The 18908-nt window shown below is 42.1% G+C and overlaps 1 protein-coding gene across 2 annotated transcripts; it reads right to left on the bottom strand.

Annotated features, from left to right (window-relative positions):
* Positions 1-11885: 11885 nt before the first annotated feature.
* On the bottom strand, positions 11886-15807 carry LOC309712973 (uncharacterized protein). Of its 2 annotated transcripts, XM_082544245.1 has the most exons (6): positions 15741-15807; positions 15545-15622; positions 14854-15192; positions 14402-14512; positions 13813-13877; positions 11886-13673 (listed from the first exon to the last, which is right to left on the bottom strand). In XM_082544245.1, the coding sequence occupies exons 1-6, from the start codon at positions 15781-15783 to the stop codon at positions 13548-13550; spliced, it is 762 nt and encodes a 253-aa protein (XP_082400371.1). In that variant the 5' UTR covers positions 15784-15807; the 3' UTR covers positions 11886-13547. The 2 variants fall into 2 exon arrangements, with proteins under 2 accessions (XP_082400371.1, XP_082400370.1); XM_082544244.1 differs by lacking the exons at positions 15545-15622; positions 15741-15807 and adding an exon at positions 15284-15536.
* Positions 15808-18908: the final 3101 nt, after the last annotated feature.

Genomic DNA, 18908 nt, shown 5'->3' with positions numbered 1-18908 from the left:
GAATGAGACTAAAGGCAGGAAGGTGTCCTTTAAAACTAAACATGTTAATAGGACCTCCCTGTTTATATCATAGTTTATGATATAGCACGTGTATTTCAGTAATAGCCTGCTGAGGCCACTATACGTGCTGGCCTCATATCAAATGTGAAGGCAGACTGAGTCTATGTTTGACGTTTGTTTATATCTAATCTTCCTTTTCAAACATTTAAACAGCAGCGAGTCTGCAGCTGAGGAAATACAAATTCAAATTGTCGGAACAGGTTTGCTCGTTTCTTGGATTCATTTGGTGATTTATTAAATGTATAACTGTGTGGTGGGGCGTGGTCTGCGGTGCCGTGCAGGGAGGGCGGACGCACCTGCACGGCATCCTTAATCACGCCCGCCTAGTTAAAAACACGGGGACTGAGGGGTTTGGGGGTGTTGTGGTGTGGTGAGATGTAAATAAAGATGACTCTGAACGTTGCTCCGTGGTCCCGCCGTGTCTTATTCACGCCACATTGGTGCCGAAACCCAGGAGGCAGCACGGCGGGTCCATATCGGAGCCAGGGAATGGAGGAGCTGGCCCAGAGGGTGGCCGAAATGGCGGCCGCCCAGCGGGAGCAGGCGGCGGAGGTGCGTCGCCAGCAGGAAGAGCTGCAGGACCAGTCCGAGCGGCACCTGGAAAGGATTGGGGAGCTGGCGGCGCTGCTCTGGGCCTGGGCGCCACCCCCACAGGTGTGTCCCGAGGACAGTGAAGCGGTGGAGGAGCCGCGTGAGGCACCTCAGCAGCCGGAGGTGGCAGACGAGGCGCGCGGGGATCTGCGCCTGCCGGAGGAGGGGGAACAGCCAGGTGAAGGGCTGCTCCTGCCGGGAGTGGTGGATGAGCCGCTCCAACCGGAGGCGGCAGACGAGGTGCGCGAGGGTCTGCGCCGGTTGGAGAAAGAGGAGCTGCACGAGGGGCTGCTCGAGCCGGGAGTGGCGGCGGAGGGAGCAGTAGTGACGGAGGAGTCGCGCTATGGGCTGCTCCAGCAGGGAGCGACAGCGGTGACGGAGGGGCCGCGCAAGGAGCTGGAGGTCCCAGTGCCAGGGGAGCTTGCTCGAGTGGAACTGGCGAGCGAGGCGGGCGCCACGCTTGAGATCGCCGTGCTCGCCAGACCGGCCTCACCACCACCAGAGGCCTGTACACGCCACACCTCTGCCCAGCCACCTGTGAGCTGGGGCTCACGCTTGTGCCGGCCGCGCCGGGTGCACCTGTCACGTGTCCGACTTCCGAACCAGCTTTGCCTGCGCCGCTGGATTCGCGGGCGGCCGCCTGAACTCGCACCTCCCCGTCGCTTGGCCGGGGCCTGGGGGTGCCAGCTGTCCGGGCTGATTCCCTCTCCCACTGGCGGTGGGGGAGTAGGTTCGGCCGGATGGCTCCCCGGCCTCAATCGGGCGATGGGGGTATGTGGTGGGGCGTGGTCTGCGGTGCCGTGCAGGGAGGGCGGACGCACCTGCACGGCATCCTTAATCACGCCCGCCTAGTTAAAAACACGGGGACTGAGGGGTTTGGGGGTGTTGTGGTGTGGTGAGATGTAAATAAAGATGACTCTGAACGTTGCTCCGTGGTCCCGCCGTGTCTTATTCACGCCACAAACTGTTATTCTAATCTGCTGCTGAGTCTCTTACACTTTTCTTTATGCTGTATATTTTCACGTCTCTGGAATAGTTGGCAGTTAGATAGTCAGCTGGGAAACTTTGTGTTAACTCATGGAGCTGAGGATATCGTGGATATGCTGACCTCGCTGCGTGGTGTACAGAGCGAGGTCAGCATGATTAATATTCACAATAAAAATATTAGCCGAACATCATGAAGTCTGTATGTGTTTCATAGTGTCGAACAACCTTTGTACAGTTAAAGCCAGCAGTTACTACATAACGGAAACACCAACGTTATCTCTTTTATGTGTTTATACACAGGTCACGCTGATTACTGAACAAAAACCCAAAGATCAGATGTTAAACAGATTTATTTGCTCTCTCTCCTCCTTAAACATGTTTTTAATGTTAGTTATAATTCAGAATTGGCGACTGAAACACGTAGGACACATAAGAACATCAGGAAATAAAACACCGATAAATATAACCTCAGTAAAAGAAGTCAGCGGGGGTTACTACAGCTGTGTACCGGGGCCTGCGCTTTGTCGGTGGGATTGCTTGCGAGGCGAGCGGGTCTATCCCACGCTTTGCCGTGAGACTGGGACGACATCTCCGAAATCATCGAAACACTTTTGCAAAGAGGCTGTATCTTGACAAACCGACCAGACACAAGAAGATTAAACCACTACATTCTCGGCTAAAAAAATATTAAAACGGTATTTGGTAACACACAAACAGGGTTTTTCAAAGCTCAGTTCTGTTAGCTTCCACATGCCGGTTGTTGTGTGCTAGAAACAATGGCCACCAGGCCAAAGCAATGGTTTTGACTCGATCAGCGTTAACCCCGCCCCCTGAGTTTGATGGGTGAGGCTGACAGATAAAATTATTTCATGATGAGAGCCAGGCGTCAGGACTGCCAAAATGAAATAAATAAATATATCATTAAATAATTAATTAAATGTGTCAATAATTAATTAAATGTGTCAATAATTAATTAAAATGTGAAATACATAAATAATTAATTAAATATGTCAATAATTAATTAATTAAATGTGTCAATAATTAATTAAATGTGTCAATAATTAATTAAAATGTGAAATACATAAATAATTAATTAAATGTGTCAATAATTAATTAATTAAATGTGTCAATAATTAATTAAATGTGTCAATAATTAATTAATTACATGTGTCATAACTATTTATTTAATTAATTAATTCCAATTTTAATTAATTATTGCCACATTTAATTAATTATTTAATGGTGTATTTAATTAATTCATTATGGCAGTCCTGGCGTTCCATAAAAACAGTGGCTGTATTTCTAAAGCTTATATTTTACAGTGTATGTATAATGACTGAATTTTGTTCTTTTGGTCAAAAACAAATAAATAAACAAACAAACAAACAAATAAGAATTGCTTCTACAAGCGTTTATAAAAGAACAGCTTGCTTTGAACAGCTCAGTGAACTCCAGCGTGGTATCCTGATAGGCAATGTTCCCTCTAAGCTGCGCACGTGCGCAATTGCGCACTGCTGGCACGGTGTCTGCGCAGAAAAAAACTGCGTTGCGCACAAAAAATATCTAACCTGAATTGAAATTAAAATTAATACTTTAACAATTCTGTTTTGCAGTGTGAGTCAGTCAGTGACTGGCTGATTACAACGAGGCCACCTTATCCCACAGTCCAGCCAATGATGCGATTCACATTCGTATACGCAGCTAATCAACGTCGTTGTCAGGCTATGACAGCGTCCTTATGTGCCGACACCGGTGTTTTAGCGAGCAAAGCGGCTGATGTGGAGTGAAGCCACGTTAATGACAACGTGTACAACCACTGGAGATGTGAGCAGGACAGACGGAACAACTGACGGACAAAGTGTGGACTTTATACCAGTTATTAAATTGTGTTGAGCGGCCACGTAAAACCAGAGTTATGATAAAATATCTGCAATGTTTGGTTTTCTTCCTGAATACTGTCGTTGTTTATATTTACTGCAGGAAGAAACGTTTTATAAGAAAAAAAGGCTCGAAAGCCTGTGAGAAAAAACAAAATTAAAAGAACCCACCCTTTCCTATTGGTCGAAAAATGTACCATGTCGACCAATCAAAACATGGCATTTGTTGTTTAGGGAGGGAGGAAGTTTTAGTAGTGGCGTGTTTGAGATGTGAGAGATTTGCGACGTTTAGCGCAAATCTTGTGTAGTTAGTGTGCAGTTAGTGTGCAGTTAGTGTGTAGTTAGTGTGCAGTTAGTGTGCAGTTAGTGTGTAGTTAGTGTGCAGTTAGTGTGCAGTTAGTGTGCAGTTAGTGTGCAGTTAGTGTGCAGTTAGTGTGCAGTTAGTGTGCAGTTAGTGTGCAGTTAGTGTGCAGTGTAGTCATAGAAGTAATAGTTTTGTTGTTGTGTGTCAGAACAATGAGGCGCCTGCTGAGTGTTACAGGTGTTACAGCAGTGACACATCTGCTGCTGTCAGGCCTGCAGGTATCAAGCTGTTGTTCTCCTTCATCTCATAGTGGACAGAAATTATTTTGTGGAGTGGCACAAATAATTTGTGTGGCATCAGATTTGATGCAGAACAGCTGATTGTTCTGTAAATAGTTTGAAATAGTTTGAAACGCCTTGGCTGCATTTTTAGGTAAACAGCTGCAAAATACTTTGTTGTTTGCAAAACTCAGTTACTTTTTTGAAGAAGTAACTATATAATTACCCAACACTGGTCATTATATCCTGTATTTTGCAGACAGAGAGTTACAGACTCTCTCCCAGACCACAGACTCATAATATAAGTTGTGTTTTCAAAATTGGAGTTCAAGTTATTTTTACTTCCAATAGTGTTAACATGCTGCACAGGTCAGGAACTAGATTTTTTTTTTCATTGTAAGTGGGCTAATTAAAAGTAGTCTAACATAGATGTAAATGCTGTAATTTGATTATTTTAATAAACATGTAACTTGGATGGATCCGATGCTGGCGTGACCACAGTGCACACGTCTGCTGTCGCTCACAGTGGTCCAAGGGAGTTTGTGCGTTCGCTCAGACACATGAAACATTAGAGGGAACATTGGTGATAGGACGTCACATTTGTTACTAAATGGTTCACAGTCAACTGTGAGTGGTATTATAACAAAGCGGAAGCAAATAGGAATGACAGCAACTCCACCATGAAGTGGTACGCCATGTAAGGGGGAGTTATGGTATGGCATTATTTTTCAGGAAGTGAGCCCGGCCCTTTAGTTCCAGTGGAAGAAATTCTTAATACTTCAGCATAAAAAGACATTTTGGGCAATTTCATGCTGCCAACTTTGTGAGAACAGTTTGGGGATGGCCCCTTTCCTGTTGCTATATGACAGAGCAAGGTCCATAAAGATAGATGAGTGAGTTTGGTGTGAAAGACGTTGACTGGCCTGCAAAGAGTCATGACTTCAACATCATAGAGTAACTTTAGCATACAGGGCGGAGTCTAACGTAACATATGGAAGAATGGTCAAAAATTCCCATGAACACATTCCTAAACCTTGTGAAAACCCTTCCTGGAAGACCTGAAGCTGTGACAGAATTCATTTGGCTGCTTCTGCCCTGTGTCTCATCATCAATCCTGGGAGCCATGCACGCTCAAGCCATGTTTTATAAATGATGTGCTATGCTTTGGAGCATTCTTCTGGATCAGCCCTATTCATACTTTTTCCTTACCAACATTCTGGTAGCTGATTGTGGTTTCAACTGTCCAAAGAATGTTTTTACAGAAGTAACTATCTTGAGACTATTGTCAGTGCAGATGCACCAAATTAGCTGTCCCGTGCAAAGTTTACTGGACTCCCACTCACAAATAACTATGTAGTGAACTGAAACCTACTGAACAAGAGTCTTTGTTGTGGTGCATAGACTTCTGTTTTAACTTAGATGCTTTTTTTAACACTAAAAATATAATTAAAAAATTAAAATAGGAAAAAAGAGATTAGTGGTCATTTTCTCCCATTAAATTAACTTTTTGTTTTGTTTGTTTTGTTTTTTGCACCTAAATTTCAGGAAATGGTAAGACTTTAAATTGTGTGGTAAAGTGTGGTTAAATATTTTTGTTTGTATTTTTGTTTGGGGGGTTTTCACCATATATATATAAAATATTTCAAATTCTTTTCTCTTTTGCAAGTGTGTTAATCTTTTTGTAGCCTGTAATTTGTAATCTGATCATTCAAAAGCTGCACCACATAGTGACTAAATACAAAATCAACAGATCAACACAATTACCATATGATACAGTAGTTCTTCCTTGGTGCAAAAAGCAGATCAGGTGCTTTGATGATTAAAGGTCACTGTACGTTTGCTGGTTGGTGAGCCTTGCCACTTCAGAGCAGATTGTAATCCTCTTATCTCATGAACTGTGATATGACACTTTCCCTGTGTGCTATGCAAACAGAGCTGGGCTAAACACTTTATTTGTTGTTGTATGTATTGTTATGTAAACCAAAACAAAATATACGACAAAATTATTCCCCCTGACTCTTTTACATTATCAAAGCAACATAATGTAAAATAAGATAAATATTAGGATTCCCTAATCCTAATATTAATATATTAGGATAATACTGCACAATTAGTGAGATAACTCCATTACATTTCAGAAATCCTGTTTTTCGTGGATGCCTGGATGTTAAACTTAATTGTAGAGCAGCCACACTGATCATGAAATAATTTAGACAGTTTTTAAACTCTCACTGACGCCGCAATGTGTCTTTGACTTTGCGACCTGAAGCGGAGTTTGGACCCGGACCCAGCTAATGACGTATGGCAATAGCGCCAGGCGGCCCATGATGTAATTAGTATGCTACAAAAACCCCACAACAAAGGAGGATGTGAAGTCAGTGATATACCTGCTGCTTGGTCTGTGGCTTTTTCTCAAGCTTGCAGTTGTTTGTAGCCTTTCTCCTCGTTGCCAAGTTTAAAATAAATAGCGGCTGATTGTCACAACTCATTGAGTGACATTGGGTGATCTGCCAGTCAGCTGCATGAAGTCTGTGGACGTTACATTATCGAATTGCTTGAAACCCCAGTGGGGTAGATACTAAAAAAGTACCTGTTATAGCCACAATTGCCTTATGGACTGGGCAATACTAATGCTAATGCCGCTGCACTTTAACTGATGTTAAAACTAGCTATTTGCTGATTAGGAAAGCATGCTAGGTTAAAGACTATTACAGTTCAAAAGCAAATTAACACTACACTCTGACAGATAACTAAATTATCTTTACTGTCTCTATGTCTGTCTCATTTCCCTCCCTGGGCATCAGACAGTTTTGGTTTTAATGTTTTTTGGGGGGGGTTTTTTGTTGTTTCTTTTTCCTGTCCTGCAGTATCACGGTCTGAAAGCTTTGTTGTGCCAAACACATTTTCTTTCCTAAGAGGAGCACCTTGGACTCTCTGTAGGATCAACTTTATATCTTTGATTGTATTATTCATATTATTATCTGTGTGGCTATTATGATGACGCAGACAGGGAGTGAACAGCATGAGAACAAAGCAGAGGACAAGAAAAGAAAGGGGGTGCGATGAAACAGGGAGGTATGCTGGGTCTCCAACTGATGCAGCAACTGTAACAGCTGTAACAAACTCCAACAATACACAGCACCTGAAAGACAAGACAAAGGAAGGGACACAAATAAACATTGCAATTGCTCTTTGTGTGTGTGTATGCGCATGTGTGTGTGCACATGTGTGCACGTGTGTGTGCACGTGTGTGTGTCCGTCCATGTGAAAGAGATGTTAGCACAGGTAGAGGGGGGGCAACAACCAGTGAGGAGCAGCAGGGAGGGGAATCCTAGTACTCTTACAATTTCCCAGAGGGACTAAGGCTCAGTAAGCCCCAGAACCAGGCCTAGCCACACACACACAAACACACAAACTACGCCACCCTCTGAAGTACTGACGGAGAGTCAGCCGTGTCCCCGGGATGTAGTTAAAATCCCTCCAAATCAACAGCCAACCCCAACCATACTTGCCAACCTTGACACTTCAGAATTAGGGGGACATTCAAATATACAAATACAAAAAAACCTTCAATTTCACATTGTTTAATTATTTAAAATTATTTATTTAGAGTAAGTAAATTGTCACCGTCATTACTGTCCCCCAGCCGGGGCTGTCGAAATTCAGACGCTGCATCCACCTGAGGACCTCTGAAAGCCAGGTAGGCCGGAAGTGAGTGATTGTACATCACGAGCTCTCTCGGTGGAGGGAAACTCTGCCGCCTGCTCCTTGCTATCTAAATATAACAGGACACTGGCGTAAATTCTCGACCATCTCACACTTCTGTTTAATCAGTTTTCTGTTTGACGTTTATTCAGCTGTGTGAAAACCCTCCCGAGGGATTAATGAAGTTTTATTTAATCTAATCTAATCTAATAACTTTGATCTCAGCCAAAACGATTTACTCAGGAACAAATAAAACACGGAAAAAAGTCAAACAATCACATTTTAGATGATCTAAGTTACTTATATATCAGGTTTAACCTGAGTAGAGAAAGACTGCGGGGCCGATGTGCCGGGAGTTCGCTGTTCTCGCCGGCTCAGATACTTGAAGTTTACACAGGTTCATTCTCGCCTGAAAATCTGCTAAAAGTTTATTTTGTGACACAGAAAGAGCAATAAGAGCAACATTAAAACGAAGTCGCTGCCGCCATTGTTGGAAGCTGGGATTGGCTGGCCACGCTATGAATTCTGGGATATAGTTTTTCAATTTTGTTGTCCGGGTGGAAAATCAGGAGAAATCTGGGAGAACGGTGGCTCCCAGAGATTTTCAGGAGGGGCACTGAAATTCGTGATTCTCCCGGAAAAATCGGGAGGGTTGGCATGTATGACCCCAGCCCCAGATAGGTGTAGGAAATTGGGGGTGTAAAAAAATCCACCGGCCCCCCTCCCTACTTATCTGTGTGAAAAGTGGTCTGCTGGATGCATGTATGGGTGCAGCTCAGTGTATTAGGGGTAAATATGAGAGTGACTGTGTGAAAACTAAGCACTATTAAAATTGAGGGGACAGATGCAACACGAGATTGCTGCAGAGGAAAGTATTATTATAACAATTTAATAGGCTTTACTAGACAGTTAAATTAATATTTATGCACATTCTAATACCTTTACAGAGAAGTTCTTAAAAGTATTGCTGCATACTTCTGATAACTGAAAGATTATCAGAAGACCAAACCCAGAAACATTTATGTATGGAAACAATGAACATTGCACTCATTAGATGCACATGTTGTAGCACCAGTGCACCTGCACCTGTGCCAAATCACAGCAAACGTTTTGCATGTTTGTCTTTCAAAGAATGTTGCTACGTATTCGTCAGTGGCTGTGAAAGAACAAGCAAAGCCACATGTGGCAGGCGAACTGTGAGATGCAAGCTGCGGCTGGCTACTTCTCTGCTGCCGACACCCCGCCAATCCTGTTTACTCAGAATGCACATGATATTTGGTATCGACAGGATATGTAGCTCGTTGACAAGAAGCCTCCCAAGGCTATTTTTAGCTTAAACCGTTAGACAGATTTCAGTTTTCAGCCTTCCTGGATATGGCCTTGATTATTATAAGGCCAAAACGAATTACTCTAAACACCGAACAACTACAAGTGTGCTTAAGTTAAAAAAAATTAATTTCGGTAAACTTCTGAGAGTTAAACTCTTTCATCATTTAATGAGGTTTGCGGACCTCGTTGTGACCTTTACTTGCGTAAAATTGTGGAGAGAGGAAAAAAGAAAAGACATATTAGAAACGAGGATGAATATTGTCTGGTTTCTTATGAGGCAGGTATGGGGGACTAAAAGCAATCTTAAGAGCCATCACATAACCCAGTCCACATTGTGTAATGTTGCTTTGTCAGTATTATTTGCTGTATTCCTGCTGCATGTCTTTCAGTGCTAGTACATTGACTCTCCTGTCAGAGATTTGCTGGCCCCTGACAACACCCACATTTAACAAATCTGTAGAGTCCTCATTAGACGGCTGGAGGGGTGATAGTCAGGATTGGTTCAATTTGGACAGGGGTGGCTAACTCCAGGCCTGGAGAGTCAGTTAGATGTGTCATTGATCCATCACTAGATTACCTTCTCAATATTTCTTGAAGTTCTCCCCCCAGGCCTGGTGATGAACTAATCATTTGATTAAGGTGTGGTGACCTAGAAGTTTGTGTTTTTCACTTTTTTCTTCTCCCTTTTCATCTTCATTTCTACTCTGCCTGACAAATATTCATTACAGCACGCACGTCAAAGGACACGTTGTATGTAAATTAGCCACATTAGTAGCTTCGAAAAAGTGATACTTATTGGATAGTCTGGGGATGAGAATGAGCTGCACTAAATGAAAACTCAGTCATGATACTAAGAAGGTGCAAAAGCATGGGGATGATATGACAGATGCACTGGAGAACAGCAACAACGTTTTTCTATTTAAATGCTTCATTACATCAATTTTGATGTTATTAGCTTCGAAATAATGATGACAAGGGACACAGTTCCCTTTTTCAGCCATTGTGATGAGTTTACTATAAGCTCATTATTTATTGGCACAATGCATAAAGGTAAGAAAAAGAGGCATGTGAGGGGAAGATCAGCTTTCTCTGCCACTTTCACTTTGAACAAAGATTAAAATGTACCGGGTGACTAAGTAGCACAGCTTTTCAAAACAAAAATCATGATAACCACATTTCTGCAATAGAAATTCTCACAGCACAACTGTTGTATTTTACAGTACAAATGTGTAAATGCTATGTATATGAACTGCTGCCGTTAAAAAAACAAAGTGGGAAAAGTTCAGAAACTAAAAATGAAAAACGAGAAAAAAAAAGCCTTCTGTGGATTCACACCACACAACCACATCACTGCTTAATTTTCCATTCATTGTTCATGCTGCTGCATGTGAAACATCAACTACAACCAAAGAATCCTGTATAAATGAATCATTTACAAGCTACTTATTTTTAAGTTTTGCGTAAGTTAAATCAACTCAGTGCAAACACGCAGGTCGATCATTGAAACTCTGATCATTAAAAATCTTGTTTGATGACCACAAAGTGAATGTGATGCTGTGTTGCATGAGCCCACCAATTTCCCAGTATGTTTATTTTTAAAATGAACACTAATTGCACATTTTTCTCTTGTAAATGGTTGACGTTACTATGGTCAAGCCCCTTTCATGACTACATTCCAGAGTAAAAAGTCAAACACAAAGTAAGGCCATATGTAGTCCTGCTATTACTACAAAAACTTTTGCTACAGTTTCAGTCTTATTGTCTTATGGAAGTAAACTGAAATCATTTAACTTCCTATTAAGAAGAAGAATTGTAGGCCCAAAAGATGCTCTGCTGCCACCTGCTGGTGAGTTGTGTAATTCTTTTCCAATGCCCTAGTGATTATAGAAGACAAAAATGTTACTACACTATGTTTTGTATAAAGTGGAAATGTTAATTATTACTTAAATCTACATTTTAAAAAATATTGCATGAAATGCCATACAAATATTAATTTGTCACTTTATCAATTTAATTGAATGACGGACATTTTTGGTTGGTGATGTAAATCCTAAAAGCTTGTGTTTGACATTTAGAGGATTTAAGGTATTTATTGTTTGTTTATTCTAAGTTCTGTTAATAAAATTGTGAACATTTAAGATTTTTGTCATGACGTTTGTTTCTCATTCTCCTCAAATGAAATTCAAGTGGGAAAATTTATAGTAGCTGGGTTGCCAGATGGCTTAAAATAACTGAAATTTACCGTCACCTAAATATTACTGAAATTTTTCATAATCAAAATACAGAAAATCTGTCTATTATTATATTTGGGTACTTGCAAAATTGCATTTCAATACATATTCACCTGACTACAGGTGCAGCTGAGATTCGAAGTATAATGCCCGAAAGGTGGTCAAAGACCATTGTTCTGTTTATCCCTCCTTTTGTTCTAGTTTTGGTCTTTGCTACTGTTTTGTCACTACTGATAACATGGGATGTGCCATTGCCAGAAGGCTTGCTGTATCTCTCAGCAGAGACTCAAGAGGGCAGGAGGAGAGGGCTGTAGAAGTGCATCATCCCGGCCACAGGATCAGTATCTGCATCAGTATCTGCATCTTTGGGCAAGAAAAAAGATCACAAACACTGCCAGTCACATAAAATGACCTCCAGCAGATCACATGTGTACATTTTTGGCCAAATTTTAAGAAACAGGCTGCATGGGCGTGGCATGAGATGCCAGCATCCATTAATATGAGCTGTGTTAATAACCCAATACCATGCAGATTGAAAAGAGTGGGTTAACACATTTTTTTAATCAGGGAAAGACTGACAGCAGGCAACCTGCTAGTTACTTGCTAGTTAAATACAAAAAAAATCATATTGCTCTATAAATGATCCCTGGGGGGAAAAAACACACACATGTGAGACTTGTAACATTGTAACAACAGGCACTTTGGTGCCTCATTTTGTATAGGCCTTGATGATGTTTAAATAACCTTTTAGGGTTTTCACAGAAACGCCACAGCTATGACAAGTGTAATATTTAAACATCCTTAACATGCTTATGTTGCAGACTCAATCCATTCATTTAAAACACCGTTATACACATGCAAGGTATATAATGAGTCTGCTGAGCACGAGATAAAGCCTGTGAGTGCATATTTAGGCACATAGTCCCTAAATGTGCCTAAATCCAATAAAGCATGTCTACTGAACTCTACCTATTACCCAGGAAATATGCCCCCTATGTGCTCATATCTAGGCGCTGCGGGCAGACCAACATGCCCCACTCATCTACTGTGGGCCCACATGGGGCCATCCACACAAGTCAGTAGGGCAGCCCACACCTAGATTTTGACCATTCTGTGGTATGGTGTGGGCCCAGAATGGGCATCACCACATGCCGGCATCATACCCACAGGATGCCCACAATGTAGATCTGGGGTTACCTACTGGTATCCATGTGACCCACATTTCATGCCAGTACAGTACAGGGCTGCCCACCGAGGTTCAAATGTTCAGTACCACTCACTTCACACTGGTACATGAGTCCATAATTTCAAAGAAACAGTGGACTGCCCAATACAGGTTGCACACAGGAAACCAACACGGAGGGCTCCGAGAGGTAAAACTACTGTGGTTTATTAGCAAGATAATGCTACTGAGCTTGAGTCTGGAATACTTACCTTGCAAGTATATTGTGTATTGTTGAGTTCTCTGCTCTGTGAGATGCCCTTTTTTCTCCTTTATTTAGCTTCTGTTGTTCTTACAATAAAAGTTGAGTGTGCCCTTTCGGAAGTACCAGCGCTATGTTTGGTGGAACTAGTGTAACAGACACACCGGTCCACTGTGTCCATTTCATGCTTTGCTTCTCCAAATCATGAAAAGTGCATGCAGCAGTTGCAGTAAGAAAAAACTGTATTCTGTATTCTAGCCTTAAGTTAAGAATGAATATTGGGTTATGGTGATATTTCTGCTCATGTACTCTTCCAGAAGGCCATATGTCCATGTGATACTTCAGGTAGGGGAAAACATACATGATTGAGGTATTTTAGTGAGCAAAACTTAAATAAAGAATCACTTACTGCTAGGGATGGGTATCGTTTAGGTTTTATCCGATACCAGTACCATATCGGTACTTTTGAAACGGTGCCGGTGCTTAAACGGTGCTCAAACCGCTGCTTAAAGAATGGAGAACACAAAATTGGTCCAAAAACCTGGCTTCACTGGCTTCCAGTTCATTTATGAATCCATTTGTCTTTAAGTATCTTAATGGTTGTTCCCCATTTTACCTCTCTAATCCTGAATCCTGACAGAATATCTTCATAAAGGTGGTTAAAAGAATCCGTCTTACAAAAGAATCTGTCTTTTGTCATTGTAATTTCCTTTTTCATCTACCCAGAGGAATGGCATCTGCATCAGCCTTAAATCTGCCTTTTACTGGCCCTCTCTGATGCCAGAGTATATGGTGCTCTCTGATGACTCCTTCTTACTCTTCCATCTTGAAGATTTTCTTGAGGGGAAATCCAGAGCCACATAGTTCAGTCCTGCTTCTTCACCTTCCTGTAAATTATTAACAAAAACATAAAAAATTGAAAATAATAAATACACAAAGAGAGAACATCGCATAGTGTGTGTGTGTGTGTGTGTGTGTGTGTGTGTGTGTGTGTGTGTGTGTGTGTGTGTGTGTGTGTGTGTGTACCTCGTTACTCATTTGATCCCCAGGTGATTTTTCCTGTTTGACATCAGTAAAGACTTCTACTTTTCCTGTTCATAAAAAGAAAAGGTTAGCAGTGAATTTATTTATTTTAAGTGCTTGTCTGGCAGAATCAAGAACAAATCTTTTGAGATTGTAGAAATACGTTATAGGGCGATATCATCATTACTGCCAGGAAACCAACAAGGCACCATTTTTACAATATTTGAAGATATTCTTTTGTATAAATAATGCCTGGTATTTGTGTTAGCTTTTAATGTTGTACCATGGTAATGGTTCTGCATTTAATTGACTTTTTTACTGTTATCCTCTGGCCACGTGTGAGCACATGAATCAATAGTTAATGCAACAATTTTAAGTAATATCGACCACACTGAGTACCACGCCTGTCAGCTAAGAACAGGAAACAGGAAATTTTTTTACTGAGTTTAGTAAAAAATAAAATAAGGAAACTTTGTATTCATATAAATTATTAATAATTACTGATTATTAATAATTATTAATTATTAATATATATATTAATTATTGATATTAATTATATGTACACAGTATGTTATACATGTGATTAATTTACCTTCGCAGTGTTTACGAGGTTGGATTTTTTTTCTGGAGAGAATCAGTGCAAAATTCAGAAGCACAGAGCAGGTCAGCAGTGCCCCAAGCACAGTAACGAGCGGGAACTCCTCTGGAATGAGAAAACATCCCAGCAGACAATTAACGTTCGATTATATAATAGTATAATACTGTACATTACTCACTCAGTTAATCCACAGTAATAACATTTCATATAGATGGTTTAAATTAACTCAATCTCCAAGGTATGCAGTATCTCAGTAAAAAATTATCATAAAAGTTAGTTTGGATGTTAATTTTTATGCATCCAGTAACAGTTTGCTTACCAATGGTCAAAGGATAAAAGTATTAAAGGCCTGAGAATATCTCTTGCTTATTCACACACAAATCATCAGGAATCAGGAACAACTAGTACAGATAAGCAAATATTAAAATAATACTTTAAAAACATACTTATCTCCACTTCAGTTCCTTTACCAAACAGGATCTGTCCACATGTCGCCACAGCACAGTAGTACGTCCCAGCATCAGATGAGTTTGTTACAGTTTTGGACAGACTGTAGTCACATCTCCCGTCCTCTTTACTTCTGAGACTGCCGTGGTAAATGACGCCTGGATGGGATTCTGATGCACCTTTAAACCAGTGCACTTTGTCTTCATCTGGACACTGATCTGTGTCATCTTTGTTCTCAGAGAGGAGCGAACACTGCAGAGTCATTGTATCACCCAGATGGACTGAATTCACATCTGAAGTTTGTTTTACTGTGAACAATCTATGCTGGGTTTTAGGATCTGTAGGAATTAGAAAAAGACAAGAAATTCACTGTAGTTGTTTAGGGTTCGACCCTCCCTTATCAAAGACAACCAAATGAATATACTTTACCATTCACTGCCACAATTGTGCCATTAATAAAGGTAATACTGTATACTGATCCTGCTTGACAGAAGTATGTTGCTTCATCTTCTTTGCTTACATTTCTTATGGTAAGAGAATGCACATCACCCACTTTTGTGGCACTGAATCTTGAGTTGTTAATTTGAAATAATATTTTTTCAAAATTTCTATTATCAACTGTTTGAACCATATATCCATAATTCAGCTTATACCAGTAAGACAACCCAACATCATCCCTAGGGATTTTACATGTCAGAGTCACATTATCTCCAAGTTTAGCCACAGTTACAGAGATCTGCTGAGGAACCTCATTCATTTCAGTCACAGCTAAAGAAAAGAGACAAACAGTAACAGTTAGAATGTAGAATATTACAAAGCCCAATATATATCTTGTTTTATATTTTTTACAATGATACATTTGGCAGTGTAGAAGAAGTAAACTCACTCAGTGTACTTAGAAGAATCAAAGAAACCAGTCTTCCGATCATTGTGTTACCTCAGCCTTCTCTTGCGCAACTGATGTCTACCCACTCAAAGGAAGATTTTGTGACAAGCTGATTACAGTTTGCAAAGTCGACATCATAGTGATTGGCTGACGCAAAAAAATAAACTTCCTGTAAAATTTCCCAAACCATTTACAGTGAATCTGGGCGCTAATCATCAAACAATTTTAGTTTGTTTGTAATTTCAAATTTGTCATTTTAAGCACATGATGCTAAATACGGTTCACGTTTAGCACGACTCCATCAGTATATGAAAGAAAAGTCAAATAGCCTTTAGCTGTAGTTGTTTTTTATTAATCTTGTATAATTAAAGTAAACCAATAATTAACTCATACTTTAATAGAAAGCTTTTTTATACTAAAAGCTGGTGATAGAACAAACAACATTATTCAGCACAGTGCTTTTAAAGTAAATTTTTTACTAAAATAACGTTGTTATATGTTGGTACATTTCATTTACCAACATATAACTGATATGTTGGAGGCAAATCGTGCAAAGAGAGTGAGGTGTGGAACCAAATGCAGACACAGAGGGAAATGGAGCAGAGGTGCGAACCAACAGCCAATCGTTTATTTAGCTCCTGAATGATTACAGGAACAAAACTGAACTGTGACTTGACTCGAACTGAGATATCAAACTATGATACTATACTACTGTGGCTATGACTAAGGGAGAGAGCATAAGCAGACCTCCAGACACAAGAGCTAAATACACTGGAGGGTAACTGGGAAAGTGAACACACATGTGGAAAAACAGCTGCCACAACAGGGAAGTGGAAACAAAACACATAGAAATGTGGCAACAAGGCCGGCAATAAACCGGAGCTAAACTTAAGAACTAGAATTTATAGAACAGAGAAAGTTTTGAGTGCTGGAAGTACAAAACAGACCCCCCTTCCCTGGCGGGTCGCGGAGGGTGGGAGTGCCTACTGGGGTCAGCGGGGGAGCTGGCCCCAGGGAGGGGTTACCTGCCCCCCCCTTCCTTCCCTCCCCATCTCCAGCTGCCTCCCTCTTCCCGCTCCTCCACAACCACCCACACATGCAGGGCCTTGGAGTAGGGGTATGTCACCAGGGTGCAGAGGAGGCTACCCCCCCCCCCCCCCCCCCCCCCCCCCCCGTCCCCTTCTGGCTGCCTCTGCCTCAATTTTATCCCACAACTTAGACATTCACATTATTCACACTCTCATTACACATACATATAGGATCTTGGGGGTGGGCACAATCACGGAGTCCAAATTACCATCAGGGTGTACACCCCACCCCTGACGTCGTTGCCCACCTCTCAATTTTAAATACACTTAGTCATTGAGGGTTAGCAGGAGGGACTATGCGCTTACCTGCTGCTCCTTGGCAGGTAGCTCCATGCCCTCCTGGGTTTTAATTGCACCTTAGAACACATATGCATCAACACTACAATGAGCGGGTGGAGGGAGGTTTGGAGTCTTCTCCCACCCCCATTCTCTGCGGCCTGCTGGAGCGGGAGGGCTAGTAGGAGGAGTTGGCCGTCCGACTGCGGTCTGGGGTGTGGGGCCTCCCTGCTGCTGCGGAGTCGGGGTGGTCTGCCTCTCCCCACCGCAGGGAAAAGGGTAACACCACCTGGGTCTGGGTGCAATTCCCCCCTCCAGGGGCAAGGGTACCTAGACCCGGTTTGTAGAGTACGCTTGGGGAGTGTGATCGTGTGTACAGCGTCTCTTTATGTCTGTCTCCACGTTGGTTGAGTGTGGAGTGAGTGCATATGAGAGCATGAGGGTGGGAATGGATGTTTGTGTCTGTGTGTGCCTGTATGTCTGTGTCTATATGTCAGGTTGGGTATCAGACGCCACCTCTCTGGGGACACCTCAGGCCCTCCAAGGTTTGGAGGCCTATCTCCACCCACCACCACTTCCCCTGCCGGTGGCGGACTCCCTCAGGTGTCGGTGTGTTGGTGGTTCTTTGTGTCTGGGGGTGGGCGTCCGGGTACACACCGGCTCACTCCTTGGCGGCCGCTTGTCGGGGCCTGGGGCCTGGGGCTCGCTCGGGCCCCTTTGGAGGTGGGGTGCCCCCAGCCTCTCGGCCTGGGGCTCGGTCACTCAGGCGCAGCTGGGGGCCGGCGGAGCTCACGGGCGCGTCACTGCAACTCCCCCTGACTTCTGCTCCGCGGCTGCTGGGCGAGCCCTCATCTGGGACTCTCCTCAGCTCTTACTGGGACAGTGGCGCGGCTGCCCCTCTGTTGGTCTTCCATGGTCTCTTGTGTTCTGGGGGCCTCTGGATGTCTGGAGTTTTGATCTCCTCCATACCCGCTTCACACCCTGGAGGACGGGGCTGTGGCCCCCCCACACTCCCTAGCAGATCATTACATGGAGAAACCTTTGGAATGCAAGCATGCTGATCCACACAGGTATGCACACATGGGTATTCACAGACGCGGACTACAGCTTTCTTGGCTGCTGCCTCAAAGCACATTGTGCGCTGTCTATCTTGCGTGCTGCACAATATCGTTTATTACTTAGTAAATACTGATATCTATGACTAGCTAGTTTATTGTGATGGTGCTTTGTTTTCTCTATTATTATGTTGCTCTTTGTTGTTTGCTGTCTCCTCTGTTTGTTTTTGTTTGTTTGTTGTTGTTTTTTTCTCCATACAGGTGACCCAGGAGTTTTTTATTTTTTATTTTTTCTCTCTCTTCCCCCCCTTCTCACCGTCTCTTCTCCCCTTTGGTTTTCTTTCTTTCTCTCCCCCTCTCTCTCTCATTCATTCCCCCTGTCCTATTTATTAAAAAAAAAAAAAAAAAAAAAAAAAAAGACAAAGGATGAACTGAAGCTCTGCCATCACGTAATGTCGCATACTGCTGTTTCTGATGTCATTTAGAAGAAAAAAAAAAAAAAAAAAAAAAAAAAGGAAGTACAAAACAGAAACATTACACTAGAAGTCATAACGATATATAAACCCAGAATTAATAATAGTCATAATCAATGAGATGAGATGAACAAACACAATTTTTTTTGGGGGGGGGGGTTGTTTGTTTGTTTTATGACATGACATTGAAGGCAAGTACTCACAGCAGAAGAACATGCAGCTTTCTGAGTAATTTTCTGCAAGGTGAGAAATAATGAGGGGAAACATGAAAAGAGG

This window comes from Aulonocara stuartgranti (genome assembly GCF_965226115.1).
Source record: "Aulonocara stuartgranti genome assembly, chromosome: 2".
Lineage (NCBI taxonomy): Eukaryota > Metazoa > Chordata > Actinopteri > Cichliformes > Cichlidae > Aulonocara > Aulonocara stuartgranti.
The sequence above is the reverse complement of the archived record's forward strand: the minus strand, read 5'-3'. Positions and strand labels throughout refer to the sequence as shown.